Source organism: Phacochoerus africanus, chromosome 15, assembly GCF_016906955.1.
Source record: "Phacochoerus africanus isolate WHEZ1 chromosome 15, ROS_Pafr_v1, whole genome shotgun sequence".
Taxonomy (NCBI): Eukaryota; Metazoa; Chordata; class Mammalia; order Artiodactyla; family Suidae; genus Phacochoerus; species Phacochoerus africanus.
In genome coordinates, this window is record NC_062558.1 from 22477791 (window position 1) to 22492269 (window position 14479).

At 59.2% G+C, this 14479-nt stretch overlaps 1 protein-coding gene across 1 annotated transcript; it reads left to right on the top strand.

Moving 5' to 3' along the window:
- The first annotated feature begins 214 nt into the window (after window positions 1-214).
- Window positions 215-13723, top strand: LOC125116691 (anomalous homeobox protein-like). The gene is made up of 9 exons (XM_047762149.1): window positions 215-470; window positions 2305-2432; window positions 4546-4669; window positions 5617-5821; window positions 6249-6369; window positions 7816-8105; window positions 10982-11129; window positions 12790-12874; window positions 13095-13723. Exons 1-9 carry the CDS (start codon window positions 222-224, stop codon window positions 13179-13181), a joined length of 1437 nt encoding a protein of 478 aa, XP_047618105.1. The 5' UTR covers window positions 215-221; the 3' UTR covers window positions 13182-13723.
- Window positions 13724-14479: the final 756 nt, after the last annotated feature.

Below are 14479 nucleotides of genomic sequence, written 5' to 3' on the forward strand. Positions count from 1 at the left end.
CAATATCACCCAGCTGGGTCTTGGTGCACAGCCAAGGTCTGGATTGTTTGGGGACTAAAAGGGACCCTGGCGGGCACTTCTCTCCTCGTTTGCAGGAGGACCTGTGGCAGGAGAGGCCCCGCCGTGTAGGTCTGAGGACTGATGGGCAGTCAGCCCGTGGTCAGTGTGGGCCATGGTCCTGACTGTCCTCTTGTTTGCAGGGGGCACCTACCCGACCAAGGATGCAGAGCTTCCTGCAGCTGCTGAGGGGCAGCGGGGGCGCTGGCCCGCCCTTGGCGGAGCTGGTGACCCTCGCAGGCAGGCTGTGCCGGGACCTCCAGGACGACCCCGAGCAGATGCAGCCTTTGGTCTCAGCCGTGCTGGACAGCCAGCTCCGCCTGTACCTCCTGGACCACGCGGACGTGGCCCTGGTATGTGCCCGCGCGCTGGCCCAGCAGGAGCAGCACCAGGCCGCCTGCCGGCTGCTGGAGGTAGGACTGGGGCTCAGGGGGTGCGGAAAGAGGGGCAGCAGCCACTACCATCCCCAGCCCCATGGAGATGCCCAGAAGTCAGCAAGGGCTTGGGAAGGGGGCCTCTAAACCAAGCCGGGATGACAAGCTCTCGTGGCACTAAGTTCTAAGTCATTTGGTAACCTAAGAGCAAACTATCCCGTTGTTACCTCCCAGTGGTCCTGGAATAGTGGTCCTGGCTTGGAGAGTTGGTGTCTCAATTAGCCAAGACAGTCAGATAGACCCAAGGTCTCAGTCCCTCATCTGGGGGTCTGCATTCAGGATCTCTGAAACCACAAGTATCTTTGTCACTCCTCTGGTGGCACCTTGAACCTCAACTCACTTGGCATCAAAGCCTGAGTCGCATTGGTGTGAAGCTGTTTGGGGTCTTTATTTATCCACTTAATGTCATGCGATACCTAAATACAGGATGTTACTTGCCTCAGATGACACTGGGGTAGGGTCAAGTGAGGTAGCAACGCCTGGGTTACTACCTAAAACCTGAGAAATTCTGAATTCCAAAATACATCTGGCTCAGAGGACTTCAGGAAGAGGTCTGGGGGCCTGGCTTCCCCTTTACACTCCATGTTACAGTCCATGCATCATTCACTACGCGTTGACCTTCAAGATACTCAATTCTTCCCAGTTCTGTGTCCCTCCCTCCCCCAAGCCCTGTGGACACCGCAGAGCTTTGTCTTTTGCCCTTTGCACAAGCCATTCCATCTGCCCGAGGCTAGAGCCTGCTCTTGGGGTAGCTAGTGCCTTCCTACCCATCTGGTTTCTGTGCCAGTGTCACCCCGTCTAGCCAGTGCCTCCTTTGTTCTCGGGGGTGGCCTCTTCCCCCGTTCATAATGAGAAAAACCAATTTATTGGTCCATCTGGGTTCTGTCAGGCTCCCCTCCGGCACTGCAGGTGCCAGGGGTGGGGGTGCCTGAGTCCTGCTCATTAGAGGATCCCCCACACCCAAGAGAACACCTGGGACTTCAGGGGGCTCAGGGTTCCAAGATGGGGGAATGAAAGGTGAGCACACGGCGCTGTAACAGCTGCTGGGAGGAGAGCCAGTGGCAAAATGTGTGCATGACGTGGGTGATGAACATCTCCCATCTCTCAGTCAGGATGCTCCAGAAATGCCTCTGAAGGGGGATGTGTTCTGAGACCTGAGAGGGATGAAAGGAAAGGACGTTTCCTGCCAAGGGCCACTCCTGCGGTGGGAAGGTCCCCCTTGTCCCCCGGGTTCCCTGGTGGTTGTGTCCTAGGACCCTGCCTGCCTCCTGGCGGGACCTGTGGCCTCTGCCCAGGAAAATGGGCAAATGGGCTTTTCTGACACTTGAAGAGAAAGCTAAAGGATTCTTGCACCTCCCTCGCCGGGATGGGCCTGAGAACACTGGGGTGAAAGGTGAGAACTACACCCTGGCCACAGGGGCTGCATTGGAGGCTGGCCCGCACCCCGTGTCCTTGGCCGTGTCCAGAGTCTGCTTATGTGCCCACCTCACGCTGGCTTGTAGCTGTCACTGGCACAGACGGGGAGCCCTTATCCCTTGGGCTCAGAAATGTGCTCACTAAGCCCCAGGGCCCATGGGGCTGGTGGGAGGGAAGGGTCTTCCAGCAAGGGGCGGGGTGGGGGTCAAGCCTTTGGCTGCACACCTGCCCTGCACTTCTGCCCAGCCTCTTGTGTGCGGTGGCCATGGGCGGGTCACTGACCTGAGCTCCCCACCTCTGGGGTGTGACAGGGAGCTGCACCCCCTCGTGGTCCGTGTGGTACGCGGCCCAGGGGACTGGAGCCAGGCCTCTGGGCTCAGCCAGCTCTTGTCCTCAGGGGTGCCGGGTGCCTGGGGGCAGCGCTGAGCTGGTGCGGCTCTGGAACGACATCCACTACCAGCTGCTCATGAAGAGGCTCGGTGTGGCTGAGCTAACACCGGTGCAGAAGTTCCGCTGCAGGAAGAGGTACGGACCTCCCCAGGGCCTGGCCATCCAGCCCACAGACAGGCTGAAGACAGTAGAGGCGGGAGGTCAGGAGAGGAGAAGGCGGGTGAGCAGTGATGTCAGAGGGTCACGGGCTCCAGGTCGACCAGGGCGGGACCCCGAGCTGCACCGCCACCTGCTCGGCCGGCTGGCTCCACGTGCCCCCCTGTGCCTGTGCCTGTGCCTGCAGGGCAAGGACAGGCTGTCTTCCCAGGAGCCGGTGCCCAAGAGCCAGGACCTGCAGGGAGGGAGTCAGAGGGCAGGCACCCTGCCCTCGCTCTCCACCAGGGGGAGGGGTGCCCTGGAGGCCGGGCCTGATCCCAGCACAACCCCTCAGGGCTGAGGGACCTTTTAAAGAAAAGATAAAGAGGAAGGTGCCACCCGCACCCCATGAGGTACTGAGGTGCTTAGAAGTTTGTCTGGCACAGGACAGCTGCTGAGCGATGTTAATAATAATCGCCACCAGGCCATTAGCAGCACGAAGTAAACACTCGAGCTCCTAGTTGTTATCAGTACCACCTTCACCATTCTCGGATGACCACGAGGTACAGGAAGGGCAGTTGCTTGGCCAAGGTTACTTGTTAGAGAGATGCAGAGGCAGGATTTTTTTTCCGTTTGCTTGCTTGTTAGGGCTGCCCCCTTGGCACATGGAAGCTCCCAGGCTAGGGGTCAAATCAGAGCTCCCGCTGCAGGCCTACACCACAGCCACAGCAACCCTAGATCCAAGCCACATCTGCAACCTTGTGGGGAGGCCATATCCTTAGTATCCATGAGGATGCGGGTTCAGACCTGCCAGGGTTTGAACCCACATCCTCGTGGATACTAGTCAGGTTTGTAACCTGCTGAGCCACAGCGGGAACTCCCACGAGACCTTTTGTTCTTGATCTTGGGTGTTCCCCAAGGGGAAGGGCTACAGGCCTGACTCTGGGCTCCCGACAGCCCAAGTGACTGACTGCTGAGCCAGGGGCCTGGCTGGTGGAAGAAGAGAAGGATTCCTTTTGGGTAGGACAGATTTCTTCTCACGGTGCCTGCCAGGCTATCCTCAGACCTGGCACTTGCCCCCCCTTGAGGTCTTCAGGGATGCAGCACATCCTCCCCTGGGGCTTCTGAGAGCCACCAGAGGCAGGGGCAGCAGAGACAATGCTGTGGGGACCAGCCTACAGTGCTTGTGAAGAGGCCCCTGGGTGCTGGGTGCTGCCACAGGCCCTGGGTCCCTGCTCTCGCAGAGCTGCCCGAGGGTGTGGACAATGAACAGTAGACCAGGAAACCAAGCAGATCCCATAATACAGGGAAAGGAGTGTGGACAGACGCGCTCAGTAGTGGGCATTGGCCATTGGTGTGGTGGGGGCTGCCGCACAGGCCCGAGGAGCCTTGCAGAGGCCTGAGCTCGGGGACAATGTTGTCCGGGCATAAGGAGGGTGACGTTGGCATTAGAGCAGATGGTCAGTGCAGGAGCAGAGGCAGGAGGTTCTTGGAGTTCCTGGGAGTGGCCGTGGCCTGAGAAATGGTTGTGTCAGGATAGATTTTGGAGGACTTGCTGGCAGCGTGGATGTGTTGGAGGTGAAGAGATTAAAGCTAGGCTCTAGGGCTCTTGGCCTGATTGGCTGAAATGCGTTGGTCACTCACTGGGAGGCAGAGGACAGGCTGGGGGAAGATGCCGGGAGTGGGGGGATCCAGCTCCACTGGGATGTGTGAGGTACGTTTTTTAAGTTCATGGGGATTCGTTCAGAGGGCCTTTGGATATCAGATCTTGTACAGATAGGTGCTTTTTTTTTTTTTTTTTTTTAATGTCACCTTTTCTTTTGGAAAAATACCAGTATGCACCCGGTAAAGAGACTAGCATAACCAGCCTCAATACCCTCATCGTCCAGGTTCAGCAGTCACGGGCACTGGACAGTGAGTGGCACTGGAAACCCCAGGGGAGTGTGGAGGGTGGGCCGGGGCAACACCGGCTCCTGCCCTGTTCAGGGGACAGACCCAAGGAGCACAGCACCGAGCGTGGAGCAGGGTGGCCAGTGAGAGGAGAGCAAGGGGGCACAAGAGGTGCATCCAGAAGAAGGGGGTCTGTAACCACCTCCTCCCTGTCCCCATCCAGGAACCCCCCTCCCGCCTCCCTCTGCCCTGAGGGCCTCAAGAGCCGCAACTTCCCCAGAGAAGTTCGCCAGAAGCTGCAGGACTTTGCCTCGGGCGTGAGCACCAACCCCAGCAAGGCTGAGCGGGTGAGAACAGAGTTTAGCCAGGCCAGGCAACTCTCCCCTTGGCTGACCCTCCCTGTCCTTGGGGCACACCCACCCTTCTGGGACATGCACCCTTGGGGGACTCCCACTCTTGGGGGAACGCCCCTATTTGACACCATCAGGCTTAGAGGCCTGACCTGCACCCTTTGCCACACCTCCCCACCTCCCTGGTGGCCCGTCTGCGGGGCGCTGGTCGTCTCTCCCTCTCCTGAACTCTGTGGGGACCGTGCTCCTTGGCTGGCGGCCCCCGAACGTCCAGCCTGCACACATGGGTGGTTTGGTTTCCTCATGGGGATCTTAATAGTGTGTCATCCACTGCGGCTTCAAGCGATACCCACTGAGCCCTCACTGCCTCCAGGGCTCCAGCAGGCAGCATGAAGGGTGATCTCCCTGGGAGTAGGCAGAGGGCATAGGACTGAGAGGACTACAGCTCAGAAAGCCCCCGTGCTCACGTCGCTCCGGTCGGTCGAATCAGTTGGATTCTCCAGTGATCGCCCCGCTCCTTCTCTTTTGGTCCAGTCGCCTGGACTCTCCCTTTGACCGCCCAGCTTCTGCCCTCCCCGTCCAATCAGCTGGACGCTCCCGGTGATAGCCCCGCCCCTTCTCTTTACGCTTCCAATCAGCTGGGCCCTCCCAGAGGGCCCTGCTGTGGCAGGTGGCAGTGGCTGGGATCAGGCCGCTGAGGAGGGACAGGTGTCTGGTCGCGGGCCAGGCGTGGCCGGTGCTCTCTCAACCCGGGCAGGCGGGCAGTGTCTTGACAGAGCCTCGGGGAAGGTCCTGCTCGGCAGCCCTGCCCGCGGCTCCGTCTCTGGATGGTCGAAGGCGGGGCGGCGGCGTGAGGGAGGAATGGGGCTTGGTGTCTGGGCCGCCTGGTGTGTAGGTCCTGGCTCAGGAGCGGGCTGGGCTAGCGGCGCGTTGTTTCGGGGCAGGAGGACCTGGCCTTGGAGACGCGCTTGACCACCGAGCAGGTCTACAACTGGTTTGCCAACTACCGGCGGCGCCAGAGGGCCCTTGCGCAGCGCGGGGCGCCGGCGCAGGAAGCAGCCAAGGACCCGAGGGCGAGGGAGGCGGGTTCCCAGCCTGCAGACCACCCCCACCTTGGCCGTGGGAGCTTGGACAGGCCTCAGGGCTCAGGTGAGTGGCCCCTCGCACTAAGCCTGTGTCTAGGGCCAGGCCCAGGTAGGGTCACCGGTCACAGAACCACTCACCGCCCCCCAGCCTCCACCCCACTCCCCAGTCTGCAAACTCAGGACTTCACCCTGTGGGAAGCGAGGTCCCTGAAGCTGAGGCTAAGCCCAGGTGGGGCTGCAGCAGGGATTTGCGGTTAGCAGGTACTCTGTGACCAGGGCCAGGGGTCAGTGCACAGTGAGCTGAGCACCAGAATTCAAGGTGTGGTGGGTTGGTAATTACCGGTTGCTGTTCAGACAGAGACAGATCAAAGCCCAAAGCACACTGGGTGGCGCCCTTTCCCAGGAGGCTGGCTGCTCCTAACCTGCTGGGCAGGAGGCTGCCACTTGGAGCATCCCCCAGCCTCCCCTCCTGTCTCTCCGGCTTGCAGCAGCACCACCTGAGGAAAGTGGGCCTGTCCAGACCCAGCAGACCCCTCAAGAGCCATGGAAGCCGCTGGCCCTGAGCCCAGATTTCTCCAGAGAGGAGGCTGTGCCAATGTCACTGGCCCCCAGGTACGGCCATCCACCTAGGCCATGGGACCATCTCCCTGGTCCGCTCCCCATCCTCAGGGGCAGCCAGGCCTGGAGTGGGTGTGGGAATGCCTGCCGACCAGGCACTGGGACCAGGTCAGTGATGGCTGAGAGCAGAGACAGCAGTGACCGGCAAGGCGCCCAGGTCAGGGACCCCACACTTGCTCCCTGGAGCCTGACTCGCAGCCTGACTGTGAAGCCATCTTGGAGAATGGGGCAACGACCCAGCAGAAAGGAAGAAAACCACGCAGACCGGCCTCCTAAAGGCAAACCTGCCGACCTCATGGTTTCTCTCTAGCTTTTGGTGTGGTTGGTATTTCATTGAGTTAGGCTTAGCCATGTTTCGTGAGTTCCTACTGCGGATCAGGCACTGTCCAGGCCCTCTCCCTCAGCCTGTTGCTCCTCCCAGCATGCTGTACCAACTGCCCTGAGGACGAGGAGGGTGAGGGCCGCCAGCAGCACCAGCCGTCAGAGCAACCGTCAGTGGAACCATCCAGCTGTGCCCCCCTCTTCCATTTACCCTTATGTCATCAACACCTCTCATGACACTGCCTGGGCTGGCACTTCACATCCAGGCCGTCACTGCCAGTTGTGACCTCAGGCAGGTTCCATGATGTCTTGGCGTCGTGATTTTTCTCATCTGTGTCATGGGAGAGTGATCGGGCCTGCCATGCAGGTTGTGGCACAGATTATGGGGGTGGGCAGTTATTAACCGGTGGTCAGGAGCACCATCTGAGACCAGTGAGCATTTGTGGAATAGTCATTCTTTCTTATGACGATTTTAAATTTTGTTTTGTCTTTGTTTATGGCTGCACCTGTGGCACATGAAGGTCCCCAGGCTAGGGGTTGAATTCTAGCTACAGCTGCCTGCCTATGCCACAGCCACAACAATGCAGGATCAGACCCCTGTCTGCGACCTCCACCACAGCTCACAGCAGTACCCTGACCTTAACCTGCTGAGTGAGGCCAGGGATCAAACCTGCATCCTCATGGATCTTAGTTGGCCTCGTTACCACTGAGCCCCCATGGGAACTCCTGTCGATGGTCATTCTTTAGATTATAAACTACTGCCTGATATTCCTTTAAGTCCACCTCATCTATTCACTCAACGGTTAGGCTCTTCTTACTCACATTTAGCTTCCAGTGCTGTGCAGCAGTGCTTCATTGAAGGCCCTTGGAAAGAAACTGGTAGTGTCTCAGGTTTGCAGCAGTTGTATGTTTGTGTCCTTGGAACCCTAGCAACCCCTGGGAGCACTGTGAAGGCAGTGCGACTGGGCCTCTGGTGGACTCCACGGCCATCGGTGGCTGAGTTGAGTCGGGAGCCCAAATTCCTGAAGTGGGCTGGAGTCTCCTCCCAGGCCCCCGACCTCAGCCTGCAGCAGGAGGGACCTCTGCCCACCGGGGGATGGTGTTTCGCTGTGTTTCCAGGTCTCTGCAGCCTGGTGAGATGTACCCGGAGGGGCCTGGCTTCCATCTGGCCGCTGTCCCCCCTGTCTGCCCTGGCCTTGGACTCTGCCCTCTGGCTGCGGGCAGTGACGTGCTGGACCCCTCCCTGGCCGCCCCCGAGTCCTGGCTGATGTCCCTCGCACTGGTGTCCTCCAAGGAAGTTTCCTTCCAGACCGGGCAGCTGGTCCACGATCCCGGGCTGAACTTCACCACACACCCTCCTGACGCTGCTGTGGCCACTCCTGCCGCTCTGGGTGAGCCCAGCCCCACGGGTGGGTCATTCCACACAGACCTCGTGTCTCTCTGTCAAATGCTGCACCTGTTTGTGTCTCAAGGGCCAGGACTTTCCGCTTGACTCTCGTGTCTTTGATTAGACCCTAAACTGGTACAGCTGCAACAGAGGCTCTTCCCACAAACAGCCCAGAAATTTCTCATTTATTTTTGTTTGCAAAAGAAAATGTGCACGTGACCAAGAAAAAAAAAAAAAAGGTATTGAGGAAAGAGTTAAAATGCAGCCAATTGGCTGCCACCCCCTTCACTCTGCACGCCAGTCCCCATAACTACCTTGTCCCCATCTGCTGCAACAGAGGAGGGCAGAGCAGCTCAGACCCCTACTGCTCCTCCGCTCTTGTCCTACTTTCTTCTTAGTTCTAATTGTAGCTATAAATTCCTTTAAAGGGTATGCATTGACGTATGTATTTTGCCCACCAAGCACCATGGAATCTTGTGACACCCCAGCTTGTCCCCTAAATTTCTTAGTCTTCTGTGGTTATATACGTTGTCCTGGAGTTTCTCGTTGTCTTCTTTTCCCTTATGTTGCCTGCTTTTGCAGAAGTCCTGAGCTTCTGCCAGTGTTTCAGGGGATGCCTCTGAAGACTGGCTGCTGGGAGCCGCCCTCCCTGTTCCCATCCGAGTGCTGCCCCCTAGGCCTGGGTGGAGCCGTCCTCCCAGGGCCCTCCTTGCATTGCTTCCCTGGGTTTGCCTCAGTGTTTCCTGAGTGGCAGGTCTTGTTCTTTCGGTCTTGACTCTCCTTGTGTTAGAGAAAGTCTTCCGTTAACTTTCCAAGAAACGGTGCCTTCGAGGTAAATTTTCTGCTTCCAGGCATCTCCTGACATTGTCTTTCATCTGCCTCACATTTGATTAACAGCTTGTCAGGGACAGAATTCTGAGTTTAACTTTTTCCCTTAGAAAATTCTAAGCAAGGTACCATTGCAGCGTTCAGTGTTGACCTTTCAAGTAAGAATGTCCTTCTGATGTTTATGTACTTTTCCTTTCTTGGAGCTCTTTGCTTTTTAAGTCTTGGTGTTTCTGCACTTGCACAAGGATGACCGTAGGTCCGAGTCTTTTGCATTCACTTTGTTGTTAAGCCTTTCAACTTAAGGAACCAGAGAACAAGTTCTTCTTTAAGCTCTGGGCATTTTTTGGATTATTCTTTGATCATTTCCTGCCTGCAGTTCTCTCTTTAGAGCACAGATGTTACTTGGATGTTGGAAATCCTGAACCAGTCTCCCCAGATGCTTGCCTTTCAAAAGATACTTTTTCTTCTTGTATGTGCTTTTGTCTGAAAATCCGTCTTCTGATCTTTTCTTTTCTTTTGTTGGCTACTTCTGCAGCACGTGGAAGTTCCTGGGCCAGGGATCAAGGCTGCGTCATAGCTGCTACCAGAGCTGCTGCAGGGACAAGGCAGAATCCTTAAACCACTGCACCACAAGGGAACTTCGTGATGATTTATTTTGTTGTTTATATTAAGAGAACTCCAAGCTGTCTCTTCTCATATCTGATTTCCTTTCTTCTTACATCCTGTTAGTTTTTATAGGTCTGATATCTTGTGTTTCTCTGAGGATCCGAATTAGCAATTTCAGGAAATACACTTTGTGGCTTGATGGGAGGGAATGTTGGGCTCATGGAATGATCATGGAGGAGAAGGAGCCTGAAACAGGGAGAGCCTAGAGAATCATTTGGGTGAGGCAGCTTTTCTGTCTTTCCTTCCCAAGACTCCCCTTTGCTTGTCCTTCTTACTCATGAGGCTGAGCCAGGGGGGCAGTGACCACCCTCAGGCTGGGATGAGGGAGCTGGTCTCCACAGCGTGTCCAGCACACGGGAGGGCGCTGTCCTCTGGGGATGGGCGAGCTCCCAGCTCACCGCCTGAACCCAGGATGCCACCTGGCTTTCCTTCTGTCCCAGGGAGCTCCTCAGGGTCCTTGGCCCCCACCAACGCCCCGCTTCCCTTCAGACACCCCAGCACCGTGGGACCTGTGCCCTGTGTCTGCAGAAGGTGGACGCCTCCCACCTGCTACGTCCCCTTCCCAGGACGTGCCCTTTGTTCTGGGCTTGGCGTCTGGATGTCTCTTCTCTTAGAGGGAGAGGGTAGAACCATTGACCTAGAAGTGTTCAGAGTACCCCCATTTCATGGAGCTCAGAGGCCCTTGTAAGTTCTGCGGGAAAGAGGAAGCGGCAGAGAGTGGAGGTGGAATGGTGATGCACTCGCTTAGGGAGGATGGGCGGCCGGCAGACAGGAGGGAGGCTGTTGTGTGGGGTCTGAGTCAGGGACTCCTGCCAGTGCTCCCCCGGGATGGACTTAGGGCAGAAGCGGACCTTCCCTCTTAGTTCATTTTGCTCCCGAATGTCGGTCGCCCCGGGACTGGTCACGTCCACAGGGACTTGCCTTTGAGAGAGAAAGGCACCAAGAGATTTTCTGAAAGGTGTTAAGTAGACAGAAAGGGCGAGGTAAGGAAGGGACACGTCACAGGCCGGTGAGGTCCTGCTGAAACCCCAGGCCAAGGCGGGGGCGGAGGGGGGGACTGCCCGGAGCGGGGGCCACAGCCTCAAGTGAACCACAGGGCAGCCACTCAGGAAGTGACCCCGGGGTCTGTCCTCGGGATGGCAGCGGGGTGGGCAGATCTGGAGGCTGGGCCCTGGGCACGGGTCCACGGTGACAGCGCAGATGTGATGTCTGCGGAGGTTGACCAGGTGGGTCTTTGGAAGCCTGGAGAGGCCACTGAGATCAACGGTGGTGGCTGTTCTTTGCTCAGGGAGGGAGCTGAGACCCTGGGCTGAAGGCTGCCCGTGGCCTCTCCACGGTCTGGGTTGTGCCACACGGGCCCTGGTCCCTTCTCCCAGCACTGGCTGTGGCCTTCCTCCTGTGCAGGATTCGCTGAGCCTCCCAGCGGCAGCCCCACGAATGCAGGCCAAGAGGAGGGCCCTGGCACCCACGGTGGCCAGGCAGGAGGGCAGCCAGATGGCTTCCTGGTGACACAGCCCCCATTGCAGGCGAGCGGCTTCCTGCTCACCCAGAGGTAAGCTGCAGAGCCGGGCAGGTGCCGCTTCCTTGGGCACGGAGGGGTCGTGTATGGTCGGTGGATTCTCCGCACCCAGCTGTGTGGTTCGCGTCCTCTCCTAGGGTTTTCTGGAAACTGCAACACCCCTCCACCTGCCAAAAGAAGGTGGTAGTTTTTCCCTCAGACAGGAGAACGCCTGGAAGCATGGGCGCAGGTGGGGGCATCCGTTCTGAGGACGGTGCCCGGGGCCTCAACGCTTCCCCACAGTCGCCCAGGGCCTCGGCAGCCCCTTCCGGGCATTTTTGTTCCCCGGACAGAGTCTGCTTTAGTTTCTGAGCAACATCAAGACCCCGGTTTTATATCCAAAGTGCAGTTTTCAACAGGACAGCCTAGTGCTGAGGCTGTGGCCGGGGCCCTGGGGGCCGTGACAGCTGCACTGACAGCCTCAGAGGAGGGCGAGGCAGGCCGGGGTCCTCAGGGGAGGGAATGTGCCACGGGGGCTGCAGGACTGGGCCCCCCGCGTTTGGGGCCTCTGTAACCTGGCAGCTGGGGGCCGTGTGCCCAGTGAGGGCGGAATTACAGGGAGACGTGGGAGAGAAGGGAGCAGCTCCCCAAGTCACAGGCTCTGTTCCTTGTGGGAACAGCCGGATGGTGTGAAGCTGCAGTGCACACCGGGGACTCACTTTTCCATCTGTGCTGGGAGGCGCGTGGGCAGAGCAGCCCCTCGGCCTCTCCTTGCATCTAGGCCTCCCCACCGGCCGACTCAGCCCTGGCCTCGATGCTCAGCCCATCTCTGCTCTGCTCTGACCGCCTGGTTCCTTTAGCAACAGCTTCCTTGGGGTGCAGTTGGCATAAGGGAAAGCCACGTGTTTCGATGGTGCAGATGAAAGGTTTCTGAGCGTGGCTTCCGTATCCCCACGAACTAGAACCAGGCTGCAGGTCCTGGGCCCCGAGACTGTTCCCACCCGCCTCCACCCCCGACCCCAGGACCAGGGCTCTGCCTTCTTTAGCTGTGCTTTTGAGAATGTCATCTCCATGACGTTCCAACAGCATCTGCTCCTGGAGTCAGCCTCCTTGTCCAGCCTGACCTCGTCAAGACCCGAGCCTCCTGTGTCTGGGCAGTGCCCTCCCCTTCACTGCTGCGCCCTGGTCCTCACCTGTTGGGGGGCACTGGGGGGGGCTCCTGTTTCTGGCCTGCTAGGGTCCTTCGGGACACAGGCAGCCTGCACTTTTGCCTTGGTGTCTCTGGTGCGTGTACACCCAGGAACGGGATGCCCAGGGTCCCGGGCGGGTGAGGTCTGACTAAGAAACTGCAGGACCGTGGTCCCGAGTGGCTGCCCTTGACCCCTGCCCCCCTGCTCTGGTCCTAAGGGCCTCCTGATGCCTTTGCACTCGGCCTGCCCCTTCTTGAGACCTTCTCATCCTTCACATCTCTGCCCCCACCTTCCAACTGTGAGCCCCTCTAATGTCCTCGCTGCCCACCTGAGCCACCTGCTCCAGGTGTGGTCGAGGCCCCTCCAGCCCCCTGGGCACCTGAGGGCCCTGCGGGAGGGGGGCTGTTCCTGACGAGCACGCGGCCCCCGGAAGGGCTTCTGACAGGCAGAGCGCTCTCAGGGCCTGTTGCTCAGGGTAGATGGTGGGACCCTAAGGAGCCTGTCCTGACCCATCCCTCTTCCAGCCCCCCAGAGCTGGCCCTGGCCCCGCCTGCCTTCGCCGGCCCCCTGCCCACCGTGGAGCTGAGCCAGCCCCTGCCTTCCAGCCAGGTGAGGCCTCCTGTGAGGTACAGGCTTTTCCTCCTAACTCCTGGTCCCTCAGCGTGTGCCTTTGGGGCGAAGAAAATGGGCAGAGGTGCAGCGGGGCAGGGATGTCTGGAGGATGGACCCCAGTGGATCGGGGCCTGGGGCGGGTGTCATGGGGCAGGTTCTTCCTGAGGGCAGAGCCCGCAGGCGGTGCCTCGACTGTGACGTGCTGTTGGCTTTCCAGGTGCAGTGGCCCGACGCCCAGGCCTCCGGTGACACCTTCTGGGGAGCCAGGATGCTCCTGGAGCTTTCAGGGGGCAGCCTGGGCTGAGCTGCCCTCTGGAGGCTGGCCGGTGCCCCAGGGGAGCAGGCGTGGACACCTGGCAGCACACGTCACAGAGCTTGCTCCCTACTGAAGAAGGATGTCCCCAGGGTCCCCCGGGGGTGTCGCCGAGAAGCACTGAGACCTGCTGGGCCCCCTGGCCTGTTGAATGGTTTGGCGGGCAACTCCGCATATGGGAGGAAGCCTCTGAGAAAGGAGCATGAGGTCGGAGGTCGGGGGTGGGGGGTCCTTGTGCTCAGGCAGCAGCAGTTTGCAGTCAGGCTCCCGGGCAGGCTGGGCAGTGGAGGCCGTGCTCCAGGCAGGAGGCTGCTGCTCTCCCTGTCGCCACCTGTCCTGTGACAAGGCCAGGCCTGTCTGTGGGCCTGGCGAGTGAGGAGTGGGTGGCCTTTGCCCTTTGTGTCTGAGGCTTCCGCACAGGCTCGCGGGCCTGGGGAGGGCCGGTCGGGGGCAGCGACCCCTCTCGTTGGGATGCGTGGTGTTTGCCGAGCAGATGTTCTGTCAGTTAAAGTAAAGGTTAATGTTCTGAGCTCCCCTTGGCTCACGTCACTGTCCCGGACACCTGCCCGTCTCGGGCCTGGCCAGCGTTTCGCGGCAGGGATGCGCTGACCCCGCATCCCTGTGGCTGGACACTTGGACCCTTTCCAGCATCTGTGCTGTATGAGCAGCAGCGCATGGGCACCAGTGCCCTCTGCCCTTCATCTGCAGGTTATTTTGCTGCAGGAACAAGGAGTTGCCTGGAGGTGGGAGCAAAGGTGCCGAGCGCGCCAGTGCCAGGGCCCAGGGGCTGCGACTCCCCTCTGCGGGTTGACTTGACCCCAGGGACCGTCATCTCTGGGAAGGGGCCCTTGACCCTCACCCCCCCCCCATCGTGTTAGAGGACAGGGGTGACAGAGCAGGGAGCAGAGTCAGGTGTGCACTCGCTCAGGGCTGAGGGTCGGGGAGGCCGAGGACTGAGGGGCGCCTACAGGTAGCTGCTGGAGGATGGTGTGAGGGGCGGGCACTGAAAACCCGGGACACTGAGGAGACACGGGGGGCCTTTGTGCTCAGCACCCTCCAGGGGCTCTCAGCCGCACTGCTTCCCTGCCCCATGTGCTGTCTCCACCGCCAGAACCCAGGGCACCGATGGGCCCTGCACTCGGATCATGACACACATTCTAGGTTCCCTAAAGCCCGGGCCTTTCCGTATTTGGAACCATTGAAAACTTCCAAACAGTCGAGAGTGGAATACAAAGACCTTCCTTGCTTTGAACCACTCGAGAGTCGGTTCCTGCCCGAACCCCCGGTGT